At 44.5% G+C, this 18,073-nt stretch overlaps 1 protein-coding gene across 4 annotated transcripts in view; it reads right to left on the reverse strand.

The window, feature by feature from the left end:
- LOC130576445 (uncharacterized) overlaps positions 1 to 18,073 on the reverse strand; it is a 56,313-nt gene that overhangs the window by 26,017 nt on the left and 12,223 nt on the right. For all 4 annotated transcript variants that reach the window (XM_057371148.1, XM_057371138.1, XM_057371152.1 and 1 more), the window contains 2 exons: positions 13,113 to 13,188; positions 11,458 to 11,948 (listed from right to left, as the gene is read on the reverse strand). In XM_057371148.1, the coding sequence (XP_057227131.1) occupies positions 11,458 to 11,948; positions 13,113 to 13,188 (567 nt within the window). The remainder of the gene's footprint in view (positions 1 to 11,457; positions 11,949 to 13,112; positions 13,189 to 18,073) is intronic.

Genomic DNA, 18,073 nt, shown 5'->3' on the forward strand with positions numbered 1-18,073 from the left:
AGGCCTGTACCCATGTGAACAGCTTGCAAATATTTCAGAGGAGCCAGTATCTCCTGCCTGGTGCACTGTCCTTCCTCCTAAGCAGGCATACAGCTCCATATCAGCACTTGCAGATTCTGATTCACATCCTCATAGCTGCACCTGTCTTGAGATGGCGTAAAGCTGGCGCAGCAAACCATCCCCAGTGCAAGAAACAACACAACCAATTCAGTAATCAGTGCTTTTCCCTGGACACTTCAATGAGCTGAGTGAGYTTCAGCATCTCYAATTGTCCACGGGTACYAGCACACWATACATCTTACTCCTGCCAACTTTWTGAAACTGCCCCATGTGAGGGCAGTGAGGCACCATCAGTGCCAGAGGCAGATCACAGGTGTTGGCAGGGCACAGCAAACCTCAGAGCTGTGCCCAAAGCTGTGCATGAAATACTTGTTGGAGAACTGCTGCCCTCAAGCATGCCATTCCATTGTCTGCATCAAGATCCACTTTCCAAATAGCTGGAAATAAACCATCAACTCAATAGCTTGCAAGACCCGTATCAGAGACTGTAACACATGACAGCGTTCATAATGTTAATGCAAAAATCATTTCAGTGTTTCCTTCTTTCAGCTCAGGATTTTGGCCCATCTCACACTTATGAAATGGTCATGCCCTAGAACCAAGAGGACTCCTTCACTCACCACACTGCAAAAGGGCAAAAGTTCAGATTATCTCATTAAAAGAGACCAGACTGTCTCAAGGCCAACTTCATTAGGATCCTCCAGTGCAGAGAAATACTGATAACAAAAGCAAAAGTTTACACCACATTTACATGAATAGTTTTGAGGTTGTTTGAAGGATTTGGATGCTTGTTACTGGAAAGCAAATGAACCAGTGCCTCAACTCAGTACAGAGTTTTATACAGTGGACTGAGCAATATAAGCAAGTCTCACAGTTGCAGCAGTAGTTAGAGTTGCTTTCTGCCTCTTACCCTACCAGCAGCCCCATCATGAAATAGCAATCTGATTTTTTCAGCTTCTTGTGGTTTTCCATTTCACTCAGCTCTAGAGAGTCCATAGGCTGTTTGGCAAAACKGCCCATAGTAAGTCAGCAAAATGCAAACAGGAGGAATTAGCAAAGCAAAAATGCCTTTCACACTTCTTATAGCAGTCAGGCTTGAACAGAATGTTCGTGTATTATGAAAGAAAAGATACAAGAACACTAAAATAGTTGTACTACAAATTTTTCTGCTCAGAAAATATTTTCCASGAGTGCCACTTCCAGTGCTCATAATTACATTCATTCCACTAACAACAATTAGAAACTAATAGGGTTGGTTGTGTTATTCAGAGGATGACAAGAATGATATTAAGTTGAAAATTAGTTAAAAGCTTGCTTTGATAGCACACCAAAATCAGTACTATAAAGAAAACAAACATATCATTAACTCACTGTGCTATTTCCACCAGAGCTCTGAACAAAGCACTGCAGCTTAGATTAAGACTTACTTCAAAGTATGTTCAATATACAGTCTTATCATCTAGTCAGGTACACCATGTTCTTGTGTGAGGTTTGTCTGTCTTTCCTGCACATACAGCAAACAGTAGCAGTAACAAACTTTCCTGAACAAACTCAGGGCATTCCATGACCTATGGTGGCTCCCCCAGCAGCAAACCACATCATCTGAAACATAACAAGGAACAGGTTTACAGAAGTGAGAACAATCRGGCATCTGACTAGCTCTATTTTAAAGATATTTCTACCTATACTAGGAGCTACACAGATCCACTAGATTTGCCATTTGGAAAATGTTTTTTTTAAAAATGGTTCCTTGTTTCTTAATCATAATATACCCACATAACCCTTATAGGCTCTGCCATCATGGTATCTGATAAGCCTCTGAAGTCACAGGAAAGATAGGGAGTTTCTAAAACCTCCACAGGCAGACAAATTTATATTTTGTTTATGCTGTCAAAAATAACATGTTTACAATAAGATTGCAAAGCAACTTGCAAAGCATTTTAGGTTTTATTCTTTGTACAGCTGATCAATCCCATAATCAAACACATGAAGGTGAAATTGCAGCCTGCAAGRATATGCCAGGATTTTAAAGCACAAGCATGTTTTTTAATTAAAATATAGTTTATCCTAGTATAGACATGACCACAGACTTCATTTACATTAAGTTCCTAAAACTTTAGAGGAAGCTCATTCATAGCAACTCATTCCTATGAAACCCACTTTGCATAAGCAGCTGAAGTCCAACAGACAACTAAAAAGATTGTCTGCAATGAGGAAAACCAGCAAGTTTCATAGGGTTTCTCTTAAGTGTCTTCATTTGTGCTTTTTTTCCCATTTACCTGTGACCCTCCACGAGCCCTATGCTTTAGAAAAAATATTGCTACATGTTTTTTTGGCTGGAAGAGGGAGAGTTTGTCTCTCCCTTATTGGTCATCATTTCCTCAAAACAAATTGCAGCTCAACAAGAAGCGTATGTGGGCTCCTGGCTCTGGAGAAGAGCAGGGAGTTTTACAAGTGAATCTGTTCTGGTTTAACTCAGTCTCCATCTACATGAGAAGTAGATGCCTCTATTGAGTGCCTCCTCCTGTGAGATGAGCTGTGGACCAGTGCCCAAAACTCCCATTGACATCAACAGGCTGAAAGAAAGCACGAGCAGAGCCCAGAAGTGCAGTTCTCATGTGAGCCAACAATGGAGAGGCTATTCAGAACTAAGGCAGAAAATCAGAGCTAAACCCCAGCCCATGCCAAGGACAGCTGTGTTGTTGACAGCCAGGCTGGCTATTCTACCACTCCAAAGCTTGCCTCAAAAAACAGCATTTCCTAGAGTGTTTACTCTAGTCACAGGCTCGGCCTTAAAAGCTGAGCCAGCTTCTACCTACTGAGCAGTAACGGCTGCYGCATTTTCAGGACTCAGACATGCCCTGGGCAAGCTGCTTGCTCTCCGTCTGTGGTGACAAACTGGAGCACAAACGCCTGGCAGTAATAGTTAATCACCACCATCACATGACTGCCCTGTTCCTGCTGCTACCAAACTCACACCACCGCCTCCCTCCTCCCTTCTCACTCACAGGCAGTGAGTGCCCCATGGGAGACTGCAGGGTGCAAAGCACACCCGTGTCACCTCTCAGCACCAGTGCCAAGCCATGCTGGGCAAGCAAGGTGACCTCCTTCACAGAGCTAAGCAATGCCAGCAAAAAGCTAAGGAAAAAYAAATGCTTGTTTTCCATTCCCTGCTACTATCTCTTCTGTATGGTGCTTCGAACAAGTCTATAACCATCTGAATTCTAAGCAATAGCAGCCCCTGTTACCTTATAGCTGTTGAATTCCAAGGGCATTCAATGCTTAGTGGTGGTAAAATAGGAACAAAAGGGGGGGGAATTCCTAATCTACCTCTACTTCTTATTTCAGCTTCCTAACCTATAAAGTCAGAAAAGCAAGCAGAAAACTGCCACTACCATCAGATGCCCTCTGGACTGTATGAGGAATAACCAGATTGGTTTCTACATAACCATTCACCCTCCCCAGTTTCCTCAAGCCACTTCACTGATCCTCCAAACAACTAAACTGTAAGGCTTTCTCCTTTTCAGAGGTTGCTACCATAAGCAAAAGATGCAACTTATTACGCCTGAAGAGAGATCCATTCATCCACAGACCAAATACAACTTGGGCAGTGAGAGCATATGGTGCAGCCGTCTGCAGACTCCTTTTCTCCCCAGGCAAGGATGAGATATTTGTATCACAATGAGCAGGCATGGAGAGCTATCTGGCCAACTCAACAACCACACTGGGACCCAACCCAGGCTGCCCTTCTAGCCCAGACACACCACGGCTGGGGGAGGTGAGGACAAWCCAGCCCTGCCACAGAAAAGGACAGAGGGTGAAGGTCCTGACCTTCACTTCCAAGCAACATCTCCAAGCTGGTGTTTTTGAAAAATATACACAGCTTTCAGCTGCCAAATCTGCCAGGYCCTTGAGACTACCTGGGCTGAACTACAGGGACTGGGAAACAACATGCMAGTATTATCCTCCTGCACTGTATTGTGTCAAAACAAGAAAGAAATGATACTTCAGAAAACCTTGGAAAAGGACCTGAAGAAGTCAACACACAAGATATAGAACAGGGATATTTTGCAGGATGGCCACCCTTGGGGATCCAATCTAGCACCCACTCTGTGACTACTGCTCACCCCACCTCCAATCTCGTTTTAACCAGTTGTGTTGTTGCTGCAGTTAAGAGCTCTCAGTTTCGCTGAGCGATGTGTTCTGTGGCCAGCTGGGAACTCACCAAAAAACACTGCCAGTAGATACAGGAAACTGGGCTTTTCCTTCTAATAGTCCAGCAGGAATCGTTCCATGGGGTGCTTTGAGAGCAAAATGCTATAGATCAAAACCTCAAGCTTGTTCAGARACATGCACTTTCTGGCAGACACTTTCAGGTGGAAGCGCTCTACCCCACTCCAGATTTGCTCCTCCCAGGCCTAGCTTACTGTCAGAGTTAGGTACCAAGAGTTCACATCCTACACAGCACCACCAGCATCACCCAGGACTTCTCCCTGAGTCACATCCCAAGGCCACATGCCAGTGGTTCCCATATGCCCATTTGATCTCCTCTCTTTGGTCAGCAGCCAAAAGACTCAGCTCCAGTTTAATACCTTCTTACCAGGCTTTAGAGCTTTGAGAACAAAAAGAAAGACAGCAGGGTTGGGAAGGTAGCCAGCAAGCCTGCCAATCTAAATGATAAGCCCTTGGCTTTAACCTTAGGCTCAGAATTTTCTGCCACGGGTGCCATGTGCTATTACAATCCCTTCGGGAACCTTAATACAACAAAAATACTCCTCTCTAGCTCTGTCTCCACCATTCTTGACCCTCCTATTCCCCAAATCTCTACTGCCTTTAACATCTACTCTCTCAAACTTCAGCCACATCAAATTTCCTTCCCTCATCTTCCTTTTGCTCAMCCAAGCTCTCTAGTGTTCTCCAAATTACCCTGACAAACCTAAACCCTGCTGTCTTTCACGATTTCCAGCAGCACTTCAAGAAACCACATTTCAGATGTTTCAGCAGATATTATAGCTACTGGCTCACCCTCCCCTGGTAGTCCAAATGGCTATATTCACCAACATGTAAGATTCCAGGAAAAGGCAGGAAAATTACACAGTTACATAGCCCAGGAAAAAGAGACCAATAAGTACTTCCAGACAGAAGTTCATTTGTCCATCTCTCTCTTGAACTGTTGCCCCTTTGCTCGTGTTACAAAAYGAGAACAAAAATGCACTCAGACAAAACAAGGAGAGAAAACACCAAGGGAGAAGAACAGAAGCATTTGGCACCAGGAATGGACAATACATTCTGTGCCAGGGCTGTCACAACAGTGGAAGAGATGCAAAGAGAGGTGTGTGAATGAATGAAAGTCTGCTAGCAGCGTACCTGAAAGGTGAACACASTACCAACAGATGCCATGGGGCAGGGCAGAATTGGAGCAGAATTCCACTAAAATTAATCCTGTATTTCAACACCATACAGAGAACACAGATCCTTGTGGAGAAGCTGTTGACATACAGGCTGTATAACTTCCACAGGGCCTTTAAAACCTCAGCCATTCTGTGAGAATGCTCTAATCTCTGGAAAACTGATTGATGCTGAGAATTTAGGAACAGGACAAGATTATCCTGTCTGCCTTGCCTTTGGCATTTACAAGCTGGCAGCAAGATGAGCTTACCATCAATGAAAAGAAGATATAGTCAACTTACTTGCCTCTTTCAGGAAAGAAAAGGAAATCWTTATGCTTTCTAGGAAGCAGCTAGGCCAAGTTCTACATGGGTTACTGCTCTCTTATGTTCCAATTCATCCAGCTGCAGCTGCACACAGRCACTTGCTAACGCTTTTGCATTAATTAGATAATCATCCAGGGAACACTTAGGAGACACAGACACAGAGGTATCAGCTGCCTGGCAGAGTCACAACCACCKCCTTGGGGCTGGGTGGAGCTCCTCTGCTACTGAGTCTCTCTCCATCTCTCAGATAGCATGCTTTTTTCTCCCCACCCTCCCTCTCTACGCCACTGTCAAACTACCAATGTCTGATGTCAGCCAGCTGGACATCAGCTGGCTGGCAGAGAGCCAGAGTCTTTGTAGMAGAGATGAAACACAGGAGAACATCTCCTCAACTCCTCCAGAGATGCAAAGAACAAGACACCTCTGCCACACCCCATTTACCACACATACRGGACATGTCTAGAGTCCCAGAGCCTCATGCCATGGAATTACATCCTTGAAGGCAAGCAGACCAGACAACCTCATGGATCACGTTGAGCCAAAAACTTTCTCATGCTAGGACTGTCTCACAGCAGCCACACACAGCATTTGTTTGCTGGCCACTTCAGTGCCAAATACTGACAGCATTGAGATAGACAGGGACTTCTGTGCTACAAGAACAGCTGCTGTAGCATATTTCTGGGGGTGAAAAATTAAAGCAAAATTGCAGGAGGTTACCAGAAGCAGAATTTCTCATTCTGTACTGATGCAATCCGTTTCTGCAACACTTYCTTCATTATGTTGTTTCAACAAGCCCAGGGATAAAGAACTGCTGTGGCCCAGCTTCCCACAGCTGAGAGACAAGTTCTGATACTGAGCCCCTTAAGAAATGGTGTAAGCCATTAGGCTCAGCACAGGCCCCTGAACTCCACTCAGTCACTCTGGAGATTGAGGCCCAGGGCAAAGACTGGAATGAAAATACCACCAGCGCCAGCAGTAGATTTTCTGGCACCCTCTCCCCACAGAGAAGCTCAGATGGGCAAACAGATGGTTACAATTCTCAGGAACTGAAAAGGCCTGGATTCAAATGGGAGGCCAAGAGGTGAAAAGGACTCAGGAGCTCACACGTGGAAGCTATCTGGAGGCTATTTGTCAAGTCCTGGAGAGACAGGCAAGGGCAAAACCCAGCTGTGCTAAGGATATGGAAATCTCACCCTGGAGCCATTAGCACCTCAAAGCTCAGACCCCAGCACACCAAGGGTCATGCACTGGTCCTTGGTCACGTGTGGCAAGTGCTGTTCTGCAGCCTCTATGCAACCAGTACTGACCCAAAGAAAGTTTTTAGTGCTGATCATGCCACCAATTCCCAGTCCAACCAGTATTCAAACATACAGCAGAAGGAAGATGGTCTTGATATTACACAGCTGAACACAGCTCAGGACTCCCATCAGGCACTATACCCAGACCACTTGCAGTGTCAAGTCAAGATGAAGTTCCACTCATCTATCCCACACTGAAACTAGTCACCCACCAAAGGGGTGCAGAGCCTGCAAACAATCCAAACATTAGCGGAGGATGCATTCTTCTCCTCTCTGATGACATTTTTCATCCTAGCATCTCAATCCATTTCAAATAATGCACTAAGCCTCCAAAAGAAAACGGTACTTTCTCTGCAGGAAGCCAAATAAAAAGCAGCTGAGATCACTTGGTTTGTTCAGCCTGGAGAAGAGTGAAAGGAGACCTCATCACAGTCTAGAACTTCCCTATGAGGGGAAGCAGAGGGGCAGGCACTGGTCTCTTCTCTATGGTGACGAGTGACAGGAACTGAGGTAATGGCCTGAAGCTGGGTTAGGAGAGGTTTGGGCTGGATGTTAGGTAAAGGTTCTTCACTCAGAGGGGGTTGGGCTCTGAACAGCCCCTCCACTTTAGTGGTCATGGCACCAACACTGCCAGAGTTCAAAAAGCGTTTGGACAACACTCTCAGGCATATGATGTGATTCTTGGGGTGTCCTGTGCAGGGCCAGGYGTTGGACTTGTGGGTCCTTTCTAACTCTATTAGAAGGGTATTTTACAAATGTCTGATTCTGTCTATTCATACAACCAGGCAAACCACAGCAGAAAGCTCTGAGCAAGTTGTGAAACCCATCTCGAAACTTCACAGCATAACTGGAAATATACCCATGTACCCATACTCTGCCTTGTACTTTAAAACTATGCTTCCCATATCGGCCACCTACCCACACAAAGGCAATTTGGGCTGTTTGTTGTACCATCCCAGAGCTGCTCTCCTCCAAGAGATCTCTATCCCTGCAAATGCTACACTGACTTCCCAAGCTTCTCTAAGTAGATTTCAAAGGTGTTTCTGGCAGTCCTACTGAAAAGCCTACTACAGGAGGATCCTTTACTTCCTCTCTGTTTACACAACATGCCAAGACCAATTAGTCCCCTGGGAATGAGCTCCAAGAAGTCTTTGTGACACCCTGGACTCCCTCATACCTCAGATGAACCTAGTGCMTTTACCTCAAACCAAAAGATGTCCCTGCTCTCCTTGAATTTGTGCTCTCAGCATTGCCAAAAAAGCCAGATATGCTGAAATGGCAGCAGCCATGCAGGATGGCAGCAGGCTTCATTAAATAGCAAGGGGTTGGCAGCAGGGCCTGCACRCAAGGACGTGTCTGTCCAAGGGCTGTGATCAAGGGGTGCTGGGAGAGGGCATTCACTGCAGTAATGTGGGTGTCTGCACAAGCCAGGCTATTTCTGCCCAATTAAGGGAAAGAATAGAAGCCTTCTGAGCTAATTTTCTAATCCTTTGGAGAAGTGAAGAAAAGCGTGCATTGAAATATTCTCACTCTGCCTCAAAGAGGAGACACTGGGTGGCCAGCTGACCRGCCAGGGTGGGAAATACATGTGCCAACAGTCCAAACTCATGTCTGGGCCACTAAAGGGCTRAATTACTGTACCCTGTGAAGCTGCAAAGGCCTAGCCTGGCATCTAATCAAAAAGGACCTTTTAAACCTGCTCCTGGTACAGCCTTCTCTGCTCCAGGAGGCTGAACTGAAAGGCACAGATGACRGAGATTTCCATTTATTCACCGGTTWTGAAAGGACAGCAATTGTCTAGTCCCTTAAAACCTTCACATTACCTCCAAGCCACTTGCCTCCAAATTTGCTCCTCTTTCTTACCATAAGGCACCAAATCACTGGAATACAGGGAGACATTTGGACACCACATGTCACTGACCCACAGGCTTCCTGCAAAAGCTGCTTAAACATCCCAATACAGAACCACTCTACACTGTAACTGTCTGGACCAATATTCCATCACCCTCCAACATAAACAGAATTTGATTTAAAGCACTTGGCATCTCTTCATCCACCCTTRAGTTACCCATACCACACCACACCCCCAAAGTGTCTTCTTATCTCATAACACATTTGCTTCAGGCACAAATTCATCTTTCTTGATACTCTTTGTCATCTGTCAGCTGCASAGAGCTGCAGGAATGGAAAGTAAGGCTCAGGGATAAGAGTGAAAGCGACATCTGCTGCTCAAAAAAAAGTCTATCTGATAAACTTTTCAGCTTCATTCTCACAGGCAAGCACATGACAGCAAGRATAAGAATCGCAAAGAAAGAATAGCTTGATGTTCAGAGCCCAGATGAAGCCTTAAGAGTAGCCTATTTAATATTAACATTCCTCACATACATTGTTTACCTGACTAAAACACATGCCACACACTGCCCAGGCAGTTAGTAAGAGATATTTTTGTTGKAAAATGGAAACAGACCAAAAAACAAACACCATGGTCCCATTTTATAAGTGGGGAATGGAAGTCCTGAATGATTTTCATAGAGAAATAAGTACGGGTAGCAAGCAAAGACTCACCATATAGCTTCAAGAATCACTGCCTGAAAGTTAACCAATCAGAATTATAAAAATAATACAAATGACCAAATACAATATTCAGGCTGCATCTCACTTTGCCTGTGTGTCATGTCATGTTGTGCTCTTGGTACACTTTATTTCAAATTAAATCCACCAGCTGACTGTCTTTATAACATGGATTCCACAAACTGAAATGTTAATTATACCTACAGTAAAAATGTTATTTAAAAAACACACTGCCACCTTCACTTCAGATTTCAACTTCTTATGCAAAAATCTCTGCTACAATTAATCCAGAAGTGTCAAGTGCAAATGGACAAGGAAGCCAATTATTTTTTACAATGTTTCCTCAGAAAAAAAAAAAAAAAACCAACAGTTTGGAAACCATATTTAAACTAGCCCCTAACCTTTACCAATATACTCCCACAGTGCCGAAAGGAGCTTAAAGCAGGCAGATGCTATGCCTGGGAGACAAATCAGAGAAATCACCTGGGCCAAAAGAAACATTTCCCCATTTACTCACATGCACTCTGACAAAATAGAAGGCTGRGCACAGGCTTACCAGCTTTCTTCTCCTCTCATAAGGACGTGAGACTAATTAAAGTCTGTCACTATCAGTAGAAGATTTGGGTGATGTGAAATGCAAGACTGGGCCTTTTGAATGTTCTGTGAGCAGAAACTTGGCTAGAAGGTTGAAAAGGGGGTGAGGAAAACTACTGAAAACACAAGTCTCTGCATTATGTATTCATGGGATGTATGCTGCCAGCAGGACTGAAAAAAACCAGCAATGTAATAGGGAAATGGAAAGGTCTCACTTTTAGAGATCTTAGAAAATAAATACATAGTCCTTTCTTTTAGTGGGTCCATCTTGTAGGCTTAAAGAGACTGTTGTAAGCAAGGTTAAAATTAGTACATCCATCCAACCAGAGGCAGWGAAATTCTTCCCTAATGAGAAGAAATTCTGAACTGAAAATAATTGTTTTTCGCTTACTGCAATGTAYCAGGGCCAGCAGATGTCTGCAGATATCCTTTCAAACTGACACTACACCAGTGCAAAATGAAAAACAAATAATGAAGAGAGCTGAAATACTAACTCTACAGCAAGGCCTTTTGAAAGAGAGGTGCCAGATGGGAACTACACAGGGCAGCCTGCCTCGTTTCCCAGGCTCTGCAGATACAAGGCAAACTTCTAGCATTTCCACACCTCAGTCCCAGGCCCARCTCAAGTCCTGCAAAATTAAGAGCAACTGCAGCTAGAGCAAACTAAAAACAGTCTGTATTTGTAAAGTGTTAAGAAGGTAAAAAGCACTGCTTTCCATTACTGTAAAGGCATAAAGAGATCTGGGCCCAAGGAGGTCAACAAGTGTGGAAATACCTATCATCATCAAGTCTAYGGCCACTTTCACCAAAGGCTTTTTTTGTACATCCCTATGCAATTAGTTTATTTTGGAGTAAGAGGTACAGGTCAGCCCATGGAARCAGTGGTAACTCGATGAAAGCAAGCTCCAGTGATTTTGTTACTGTGGGTGCCATGAACTGGACAGTACAAGTGCTGCCTTCCTCATGGGGTAGCAAGAGAACAGCCCAGCAGGAGCCACTCAAGAAGCAGCATCTTTACCTCTTGAGAGAGGTATCTACACTTAGCGTGCTTCATCCTACACAGACAGCAGAAGCACCCTGAAGGTATGCCCCTGAAAACACGACCACCAGAAGCAACCCTCTAAATTCACTGAGCCTTGCCTCAATAACCCTTTTCTGCCTTGCTCACCACGCCTTTTCTCCAAGCGGTGCTGCTTTCCTCACGTCAAGTTCTGCCTTACCTGCTGCATTTTTTCCAGGTCAAGGCTGGGCCTGCTGACCTTATCCCCGTATCCCTGTCGATGTCTCTTACAAGGCATGACTTGCTCAAGGCCCGGCCCAACGCTGGTGAGGATTAAAGGTCTGGAGGCCGGGCTCCGCACCAGGGGCTGGAGTCTCTTGGGAGGGGAGGCACTGAACAGCACGGGGCTGGGGCTGGCCTGCAGGCCATCGTCCTGCTCCGCCACGGGCCGGAACGACATGGCGCACAAGTTTTTCACTTCTTCGTCGCTGGAGGAGGTGTTGTTGCCGTCGCTGCAGCAAGCCAGCCGGCTGACCTGCGACCACTTCCGCTTCTCTGCCGCAAACTCTCGGTTGATGCGCTCCAGCTCCTCTTCCGAGCTGTGGCGGTCGAGGCTGGCATGGAAGAGGGCCCGAACCTTGCAGCACTGGTTCTCCTGGTTCTGGAGCTGGTTGGTGGCCAGAGGAGTCAGGGTACAATTCCGTCTTCTCTCTGGTGGGAGGAGCAGATAGAGGATGGCAGAGCAGATCTGTGTCCCACGGCCCAATAAATTTGGCCTGTTTTCTCCTGACCCATTGTTTTCATCTCACCCCAATTAACTTCTGAGCTGTTTCCCCACCTTCTCTCCCTCAGATGAAATGTCCTCCAGCTGAATGCTTCCCTTTGGATATTTACATACCTTTGTTCAGAATTTCAAACCATCACCTGGAAGTCTAGTTCCAGAGAAAAAACACGGACCTGTCACCCACCTGACCTCAAGGTGGAGAAGACATGAGCTTACAAATGTGTTGCTAGGCACAGGCCTCTAGCTGAAAATGTTAACTTCTAATACYCAGTTCTCTGGGCAGAAGAGGAAAGTAAGTTATGTAATTCTATATTTATGGCTCAAATAAATGAGATCGGGTTTCTGGAAATAAAAAATCCTCTATGACAAGACAAGAGAGCTAGGCATGCTTTCTCTCTTCTGCTGAGCTCTTTCTGAGCTAAGCAGGGATTTGAATTCTGACAGGAATTGTCCTGTGGGTCAGGAATTGTAACTTCTGCTGCCTCTGCCTGGGCMCAGGGCATGCATTAATGGCAGACTWAGCACAATTCAAGAGATGCATTTACTACAAATTTCACCTGCAGCTCTAAGGTACTTCATACCAATCCAAAAACAATAGCAGAGAACCTGTGTCTTCTCTATCAAAGACCCTCACTAGATGCAAGAATAGGACAGCACAACACCAACAGTGTAGGAGGAAGGCAGAGAGAGAATCAAATGAGTCCAGGGGAATGAAGAAACTGAAGGCTAAAACTCACAATAGCAAGGATGAGGAAACCTAGGACAAAGACAACACAAGTGCAAAAGCATGGAATGGAAGATAAATTTTAGTCCCAGCTCTGCTGCTGGCACAATGGTGGACCATCTCTGCCCCATGTCTGCAGCACTGGGACTTTAACACATGGTTAACAATGTGTGGTAAAAATKCAACTGCAGCATTTGATAGCACCAGTCTCTCCTTGAGAGATCACAAAGGCTTCAAGGTGACTGATTTAATGCATCTGATTGTGGTACATTAGGGATGGAGAAGGCGGCACTTGCAAGAGCACAAGTGAAAAGAAAAACTGACTTCAACCGTAGTATCCCAGGATCCTGCATCTTCATCCCTTTACCTCTGTCGATCTGAGCAAGTTCCTGGTTCTCTCCCTCAGAGTCATCGCTGTCCTCATCACTTGGGGGATAGGAGATCTAGGGGACAAGAAGAAAGAAAAGGCTTCATCATGAATACTGCACGTTGCCTTGCTGCTGCTCAAGCCACTTYCCCCACCCTCCCACTCTCATATCCTGCAGGCATCCACACCACCTAACCGCACACACCCAGCATTAGCACCTCCCTGGATACACATCCTCATCTCCCAACTCCAGTCTCCCACTGCATCCTCTTACTTTCAGCAACACAGAACACATGGCCTACTGCTGTTTCCACCATCCTGCCCTGCCAACTCTCTCCCAAGCACAGAACATATCCTGCCTTTCACTTTCCAGACATGTAACTTATAACCATCATGGCCTACCACATCCCCATCACGTGGATAACTGAATCTCCAAAATCTCCACTGCCAAGATAAAGACACATCCTGTCAACAGCACTGTCATCTTGCAAGTTGCCCACAAATGGAAGTGGCWCGTTAACTTTAGCCATCCTGTGTATGTACCCACACTTCCCCTTTGAAGCTCACACACAAGCCACCACACAACAGACCCACCTCACTTCCCTGCAGGAGAACCCTGAATTATTAATAGAAATAAAAGAAACATGATTTCATAGAAACACAGACAATACCATGATGCTGTTCCCTCCAGGAGATAATTTACAGGACCACTGAACACCCTTAAATGCTCCAAGAGTAATGACAATTCACATATTTTGTCGATATCAGGACTTTTCAGGAACATTTGCTCTGTGTCAGCCAATGGATTTCAAACCTCTTACTCACTCAAAACATGTCTTACTCTGAACAAACCCAGTAGCTGCCTCTCAAGGGGCTGAGAGATCTGAAACCAAAGTTTTATAAGTCAGATAGATCACACTGTTTCCTACAYAGGAAAACTCTACCTACCTTGTTCCTAAAGTGACTTTTGTTCAGCTGCATAGAGCCTACCTGTAAGTTATTAGATCAAACCTCTGAGCTACGCAGCTTAGTATGTGTCTCTGGCAACAGCCAAAACCAAATCAGTCAAAGGAAAACACAATCGTTAAAAGAAACCTTTATAAGAAACAGTTCTGGAATAACATGATCACTGCAAGATGAACTTCACTATTCCTTACACCTTTTTATTCAGAATAACAGACATTGCCATCATTCTTGGATGCCTTATGCTACTTGCTCACAGCACAATCCAATGGCAATACATTTCTAAAGGTTACATGCTCTATTTCCATTTCAGTTGTACTTGACTTTTAGGCAAGATGAGGCAAGCATGCAACCATTACACTGATTTGGACCCATTTTACCTCCACCACCCTGGGGAGATRTCTTTGTAGTGTTTCAGCCACCCAGAGACACAAGACACTGCTCATTGATATAGTGGAGAAATTCTGATTGATACTGAATTTGACAGSTATTAAATCAACCCATTTATTTTGTGACCACCCTCCAGGACTGTGTTTGGGAGGTTTTGGACCCCCCAAAAGCATGCCGACACCTTTTTTTTGCTRCCTTCTTTAAAGCTACCTTTTGCCCTTCTGTATTTATACTGCCCTTTGAGCAATCAAAAAAATATTTTCCTTCCCTGCTAGTCTTTAAACTACTTTCTCAACTATCAAAYGACAGATCATGCAAGTCAGATTTCAGATTTATCCTCACTGTGCAGATATTCCTGAACTAAACACAGAACATTGTTTTTCCCACAACAACTACAATTTTCTTGTATGTGTTCACACACATGCATGGTTTAATAAAGGCAGCTGGCACTGAGGAACACTGCCAAACACAGAGACTTCTAGTTGTCCCCAGAGCAGGTATAATACCTTGTTTGTACCATGGTAGTTCACAGAGGGGACAGCTGACACTGAGGTGCCATTGTGCTAGCTGCTGCACAGACAGACAGAGGTCCTGTCTCTGTTACAAAAGCTAAGGCTCCCATTCTAACTCGAGAGGTACTGAACTTAYTCTGTGGTTCATTCCCACATAAAAACCTTTCATTTGGACATGGAAGAGTTTTCAGTGAGGTTTAGCAGCTCTGCGTGGGAAACTCAGCAGCTTCAGTTTTTGTACGATGCAAATGTCAATCATGGCATGGCACTGCTTCCAAAAGAGAGKCAATAACATCTAGCACACGCAGGTCAAACAGCTACTGCACAATATCATGGCTTGAGATGCTTAAGATAGGAGTTGGATTTGAGTCAATGACTGACATTTGAAGATGTCTGTGTCTACCAGTCCTGGGCTTCCAGAATATTCCAAAACACTGCACTCYTCCTTGCACAAGTGCCAGTCCTTGGTCTCAGATGGATAACTCTCCTTGACTAAGCCCTCCCCGGTCCCTCAAGCAACCAAAGGCCAACTCCCTCGTGAGTTGTCTTAAACACTTTGCTAGAGGCTTTCTTCAGAGCAAGTGCAAGAAAAATCTTTCAAACAAGAGACTCTAGCTTTCATGTTCCCCAACAGAGAACCATCATTCATAGCAGGCTAACCATTAATCTTGCAGAGTCAGAAATTTTCTACCTGAAACATTTTGCCAAAATACCCKACACAGGCAAAGATTAATGGGCGATCAAGAAAAAGGATTCTCTGTCTGTCTGGATAACAAGACTTTCCAAAAACTATAGATGTATGGAATCAAAGACTAATGCTTTGACCAGTTGGAGGTAAATACTCTCTCCCTTGACATTTCCCAGGTTTTAACAGTAACCCTTCCCTGAACATTCTAAAACCTTTCACTAAACACAGCAGCACTGTGTTCAGGCCTCCAGCTTCCCTTGCACAGTCTCTGTCATGTATTAGCCATAGATTTTCTTTTTTTCTGAGGCAATATAGCCCTATTTTGTTCAGGAATTTGGAACAGTGGTACTGCTGTAGCAGAAAATTCGAAAACTTCCAAGTCAAAAGTCCACCTGGATCATGGCTTCATTCATAGCACATAAATGGAGAACTCTTTAGACTGAAAGACACCTCTTGGTATCACAGCAGTCCAAGCTCTTGCTCAAGCTGGAACAACTACAACAGGTCACCAGGACTGTGCCCAACACACTCGGTTAGCTTAATCATGCAAAATTGAAGAGAATAAAATGAAATTTTCAGTTCACATATAGCTGTGGATGTTTACAAGCTATGGCACAAAAAACAAAACCTGAATCCAAAGGACAGGTGCCCATCCACCCTTCAGTCTTTCTTTGGGAGATGCATCAGAAAGCAGCCTCCCCTTGATGAGGATTCAGTGTTACACCTGGACCCTTCAGCCCTGGCACCTGATGTGCCTTCTGTCAGGATAAGGATTCCTTCCATGCCAGATGGAAACATGAACTAGCTTCCCCATGCATTTCATTTTTCATCCATCTCTAGTAAGGAAATACAGGTTTGTGTAAAATAAACAGATGGTATTTAAGGAAAACTTGAGTGTAAAGTCTATACCTTTGAGGGAGTTTTAACATGAAAGACAAACTAGCAGATATAAGAAAAAAAGAGGGAGAAAAATACATCTGTCTTTGTCATCACGCTGCTGCTTGTCAGCTGAGTAATGATAGCTAACTGTAGCTGAAATTGCCCARGTCCTAAAGGGTCACATCATCCTTAAAGTTTACAGCTCTGAAATACATCAGACAATAAAAAACTCCCATTATGTTAAGGGAAGGTCCTTTTCGTTTAACTTCCAGACGAGAAATTATCCTGCTATCATACAACCAAARGTAATGACATTAAAAATCATCTGTGAGCTGACAAAGAATAAGGAATATCACTTCTAAGGTAGAATAAAACTCTCCCAACAGGCTTCACTTAGAGGCTGCATTGTCCTAAAAAACTAAAACACCAACAGCATGGCTTGGTGTGGTGGAGGAAGAGATAATACAAAGATACAACTGACCACAGGCAACCCCTTGTTCCCAGCTTGAATGAAGAATGCACACAGGCTGGAGGGCATCATTCCCAATCTCCCTCTGGGAGGGAGGAAGGGATGGAGTTTACCTCCAGGGAGGTGATTTCCCTGGCAGAGGCCAATACTGCCTGTGCTGTTCGTGACACAGGCTTCTTCACTTCAGGCTGACCACTCCAGGGAATCTCTGCAACTAAGTAAAGGCTCTTCCAAGACCCTGGAAAGAGATTTGGCTGAGTTGGCCTCACACTGGTTTCTGGCACAAAACCAGAAAGCAAAGGATGATGAGCTCAACAATAACTGCTGATATCTCTGCTATGGGGAACTGATTTCCATTTCTCCAGACTTCAGATTGAAGAAATGAAACCAGTACTCATTTACCTCCCCCCTGCCACACTGCCTACAGAGCAGCTGCTACACACACGGGCAACCTACAGCACAGGGCTCTGCTGCTGGCTTTCCTCCATTCCCACTGCTTGGCTTTAGCAAAAACATTTCACTAAATTTCCATAGTGTTATTTTTCCAGGTCAACAACTGGTGCAGTTGCCATGGGACACTGCCTGATCTTGAATGAGGGAGGTGCCATCCTGCCATTTATAAGAAACTCTGCATTAGAGAGAGTCGGAAAACAAGGTAGATGATGAGACATTAGAGGCAGCTTTGAGCCATGGAACATGAGGAAGAAGGAAGGAATGAGTCAAGCAGACCTTCAAATTAACATGTAACTCCTTTCCCAAGATGTCCTTCAATTTTGAGAGATCTTCCATATTACAGGGAGAATTTATGCTAGTAGAACAGGCTTGTTCTCCCCTCAAGAAAAGTTGCTGAGTTAGAGATTAAATTCAGTTCAATCTTCAAGCATCCACACRTGTTAATTTCACTTGTTAAAAATACAGATTAAACAAAGTCACTACAGCCTTCACTCAGCAGGTGAATGGGGCCAGGTAACAAACGTGTTACCACAGAAATAGTCTTTAATCCTTCAATTTCCTCTTTGACTTCCAAGATGACTGTGTTCCAAAGTAAGACTGCTTCTGC

The sequence above is a fragment of the Malurus melanocephalus genome, unplaced genomic scaffold, assembly GCF_030028575.1.
Source record: "Malurus melanocephalus ecotype Western Australia unplaced genomic scaffold, MMel_1.1 scaffold_5, whole genome shotgun sequence".
Taxonomy (NCBI): domain Eukaryota; kingdom Metazoa; phylum Chordata; class Aves; order Passeriformes; family Maluridae; genus Malurus; species Malurus melanocephalus.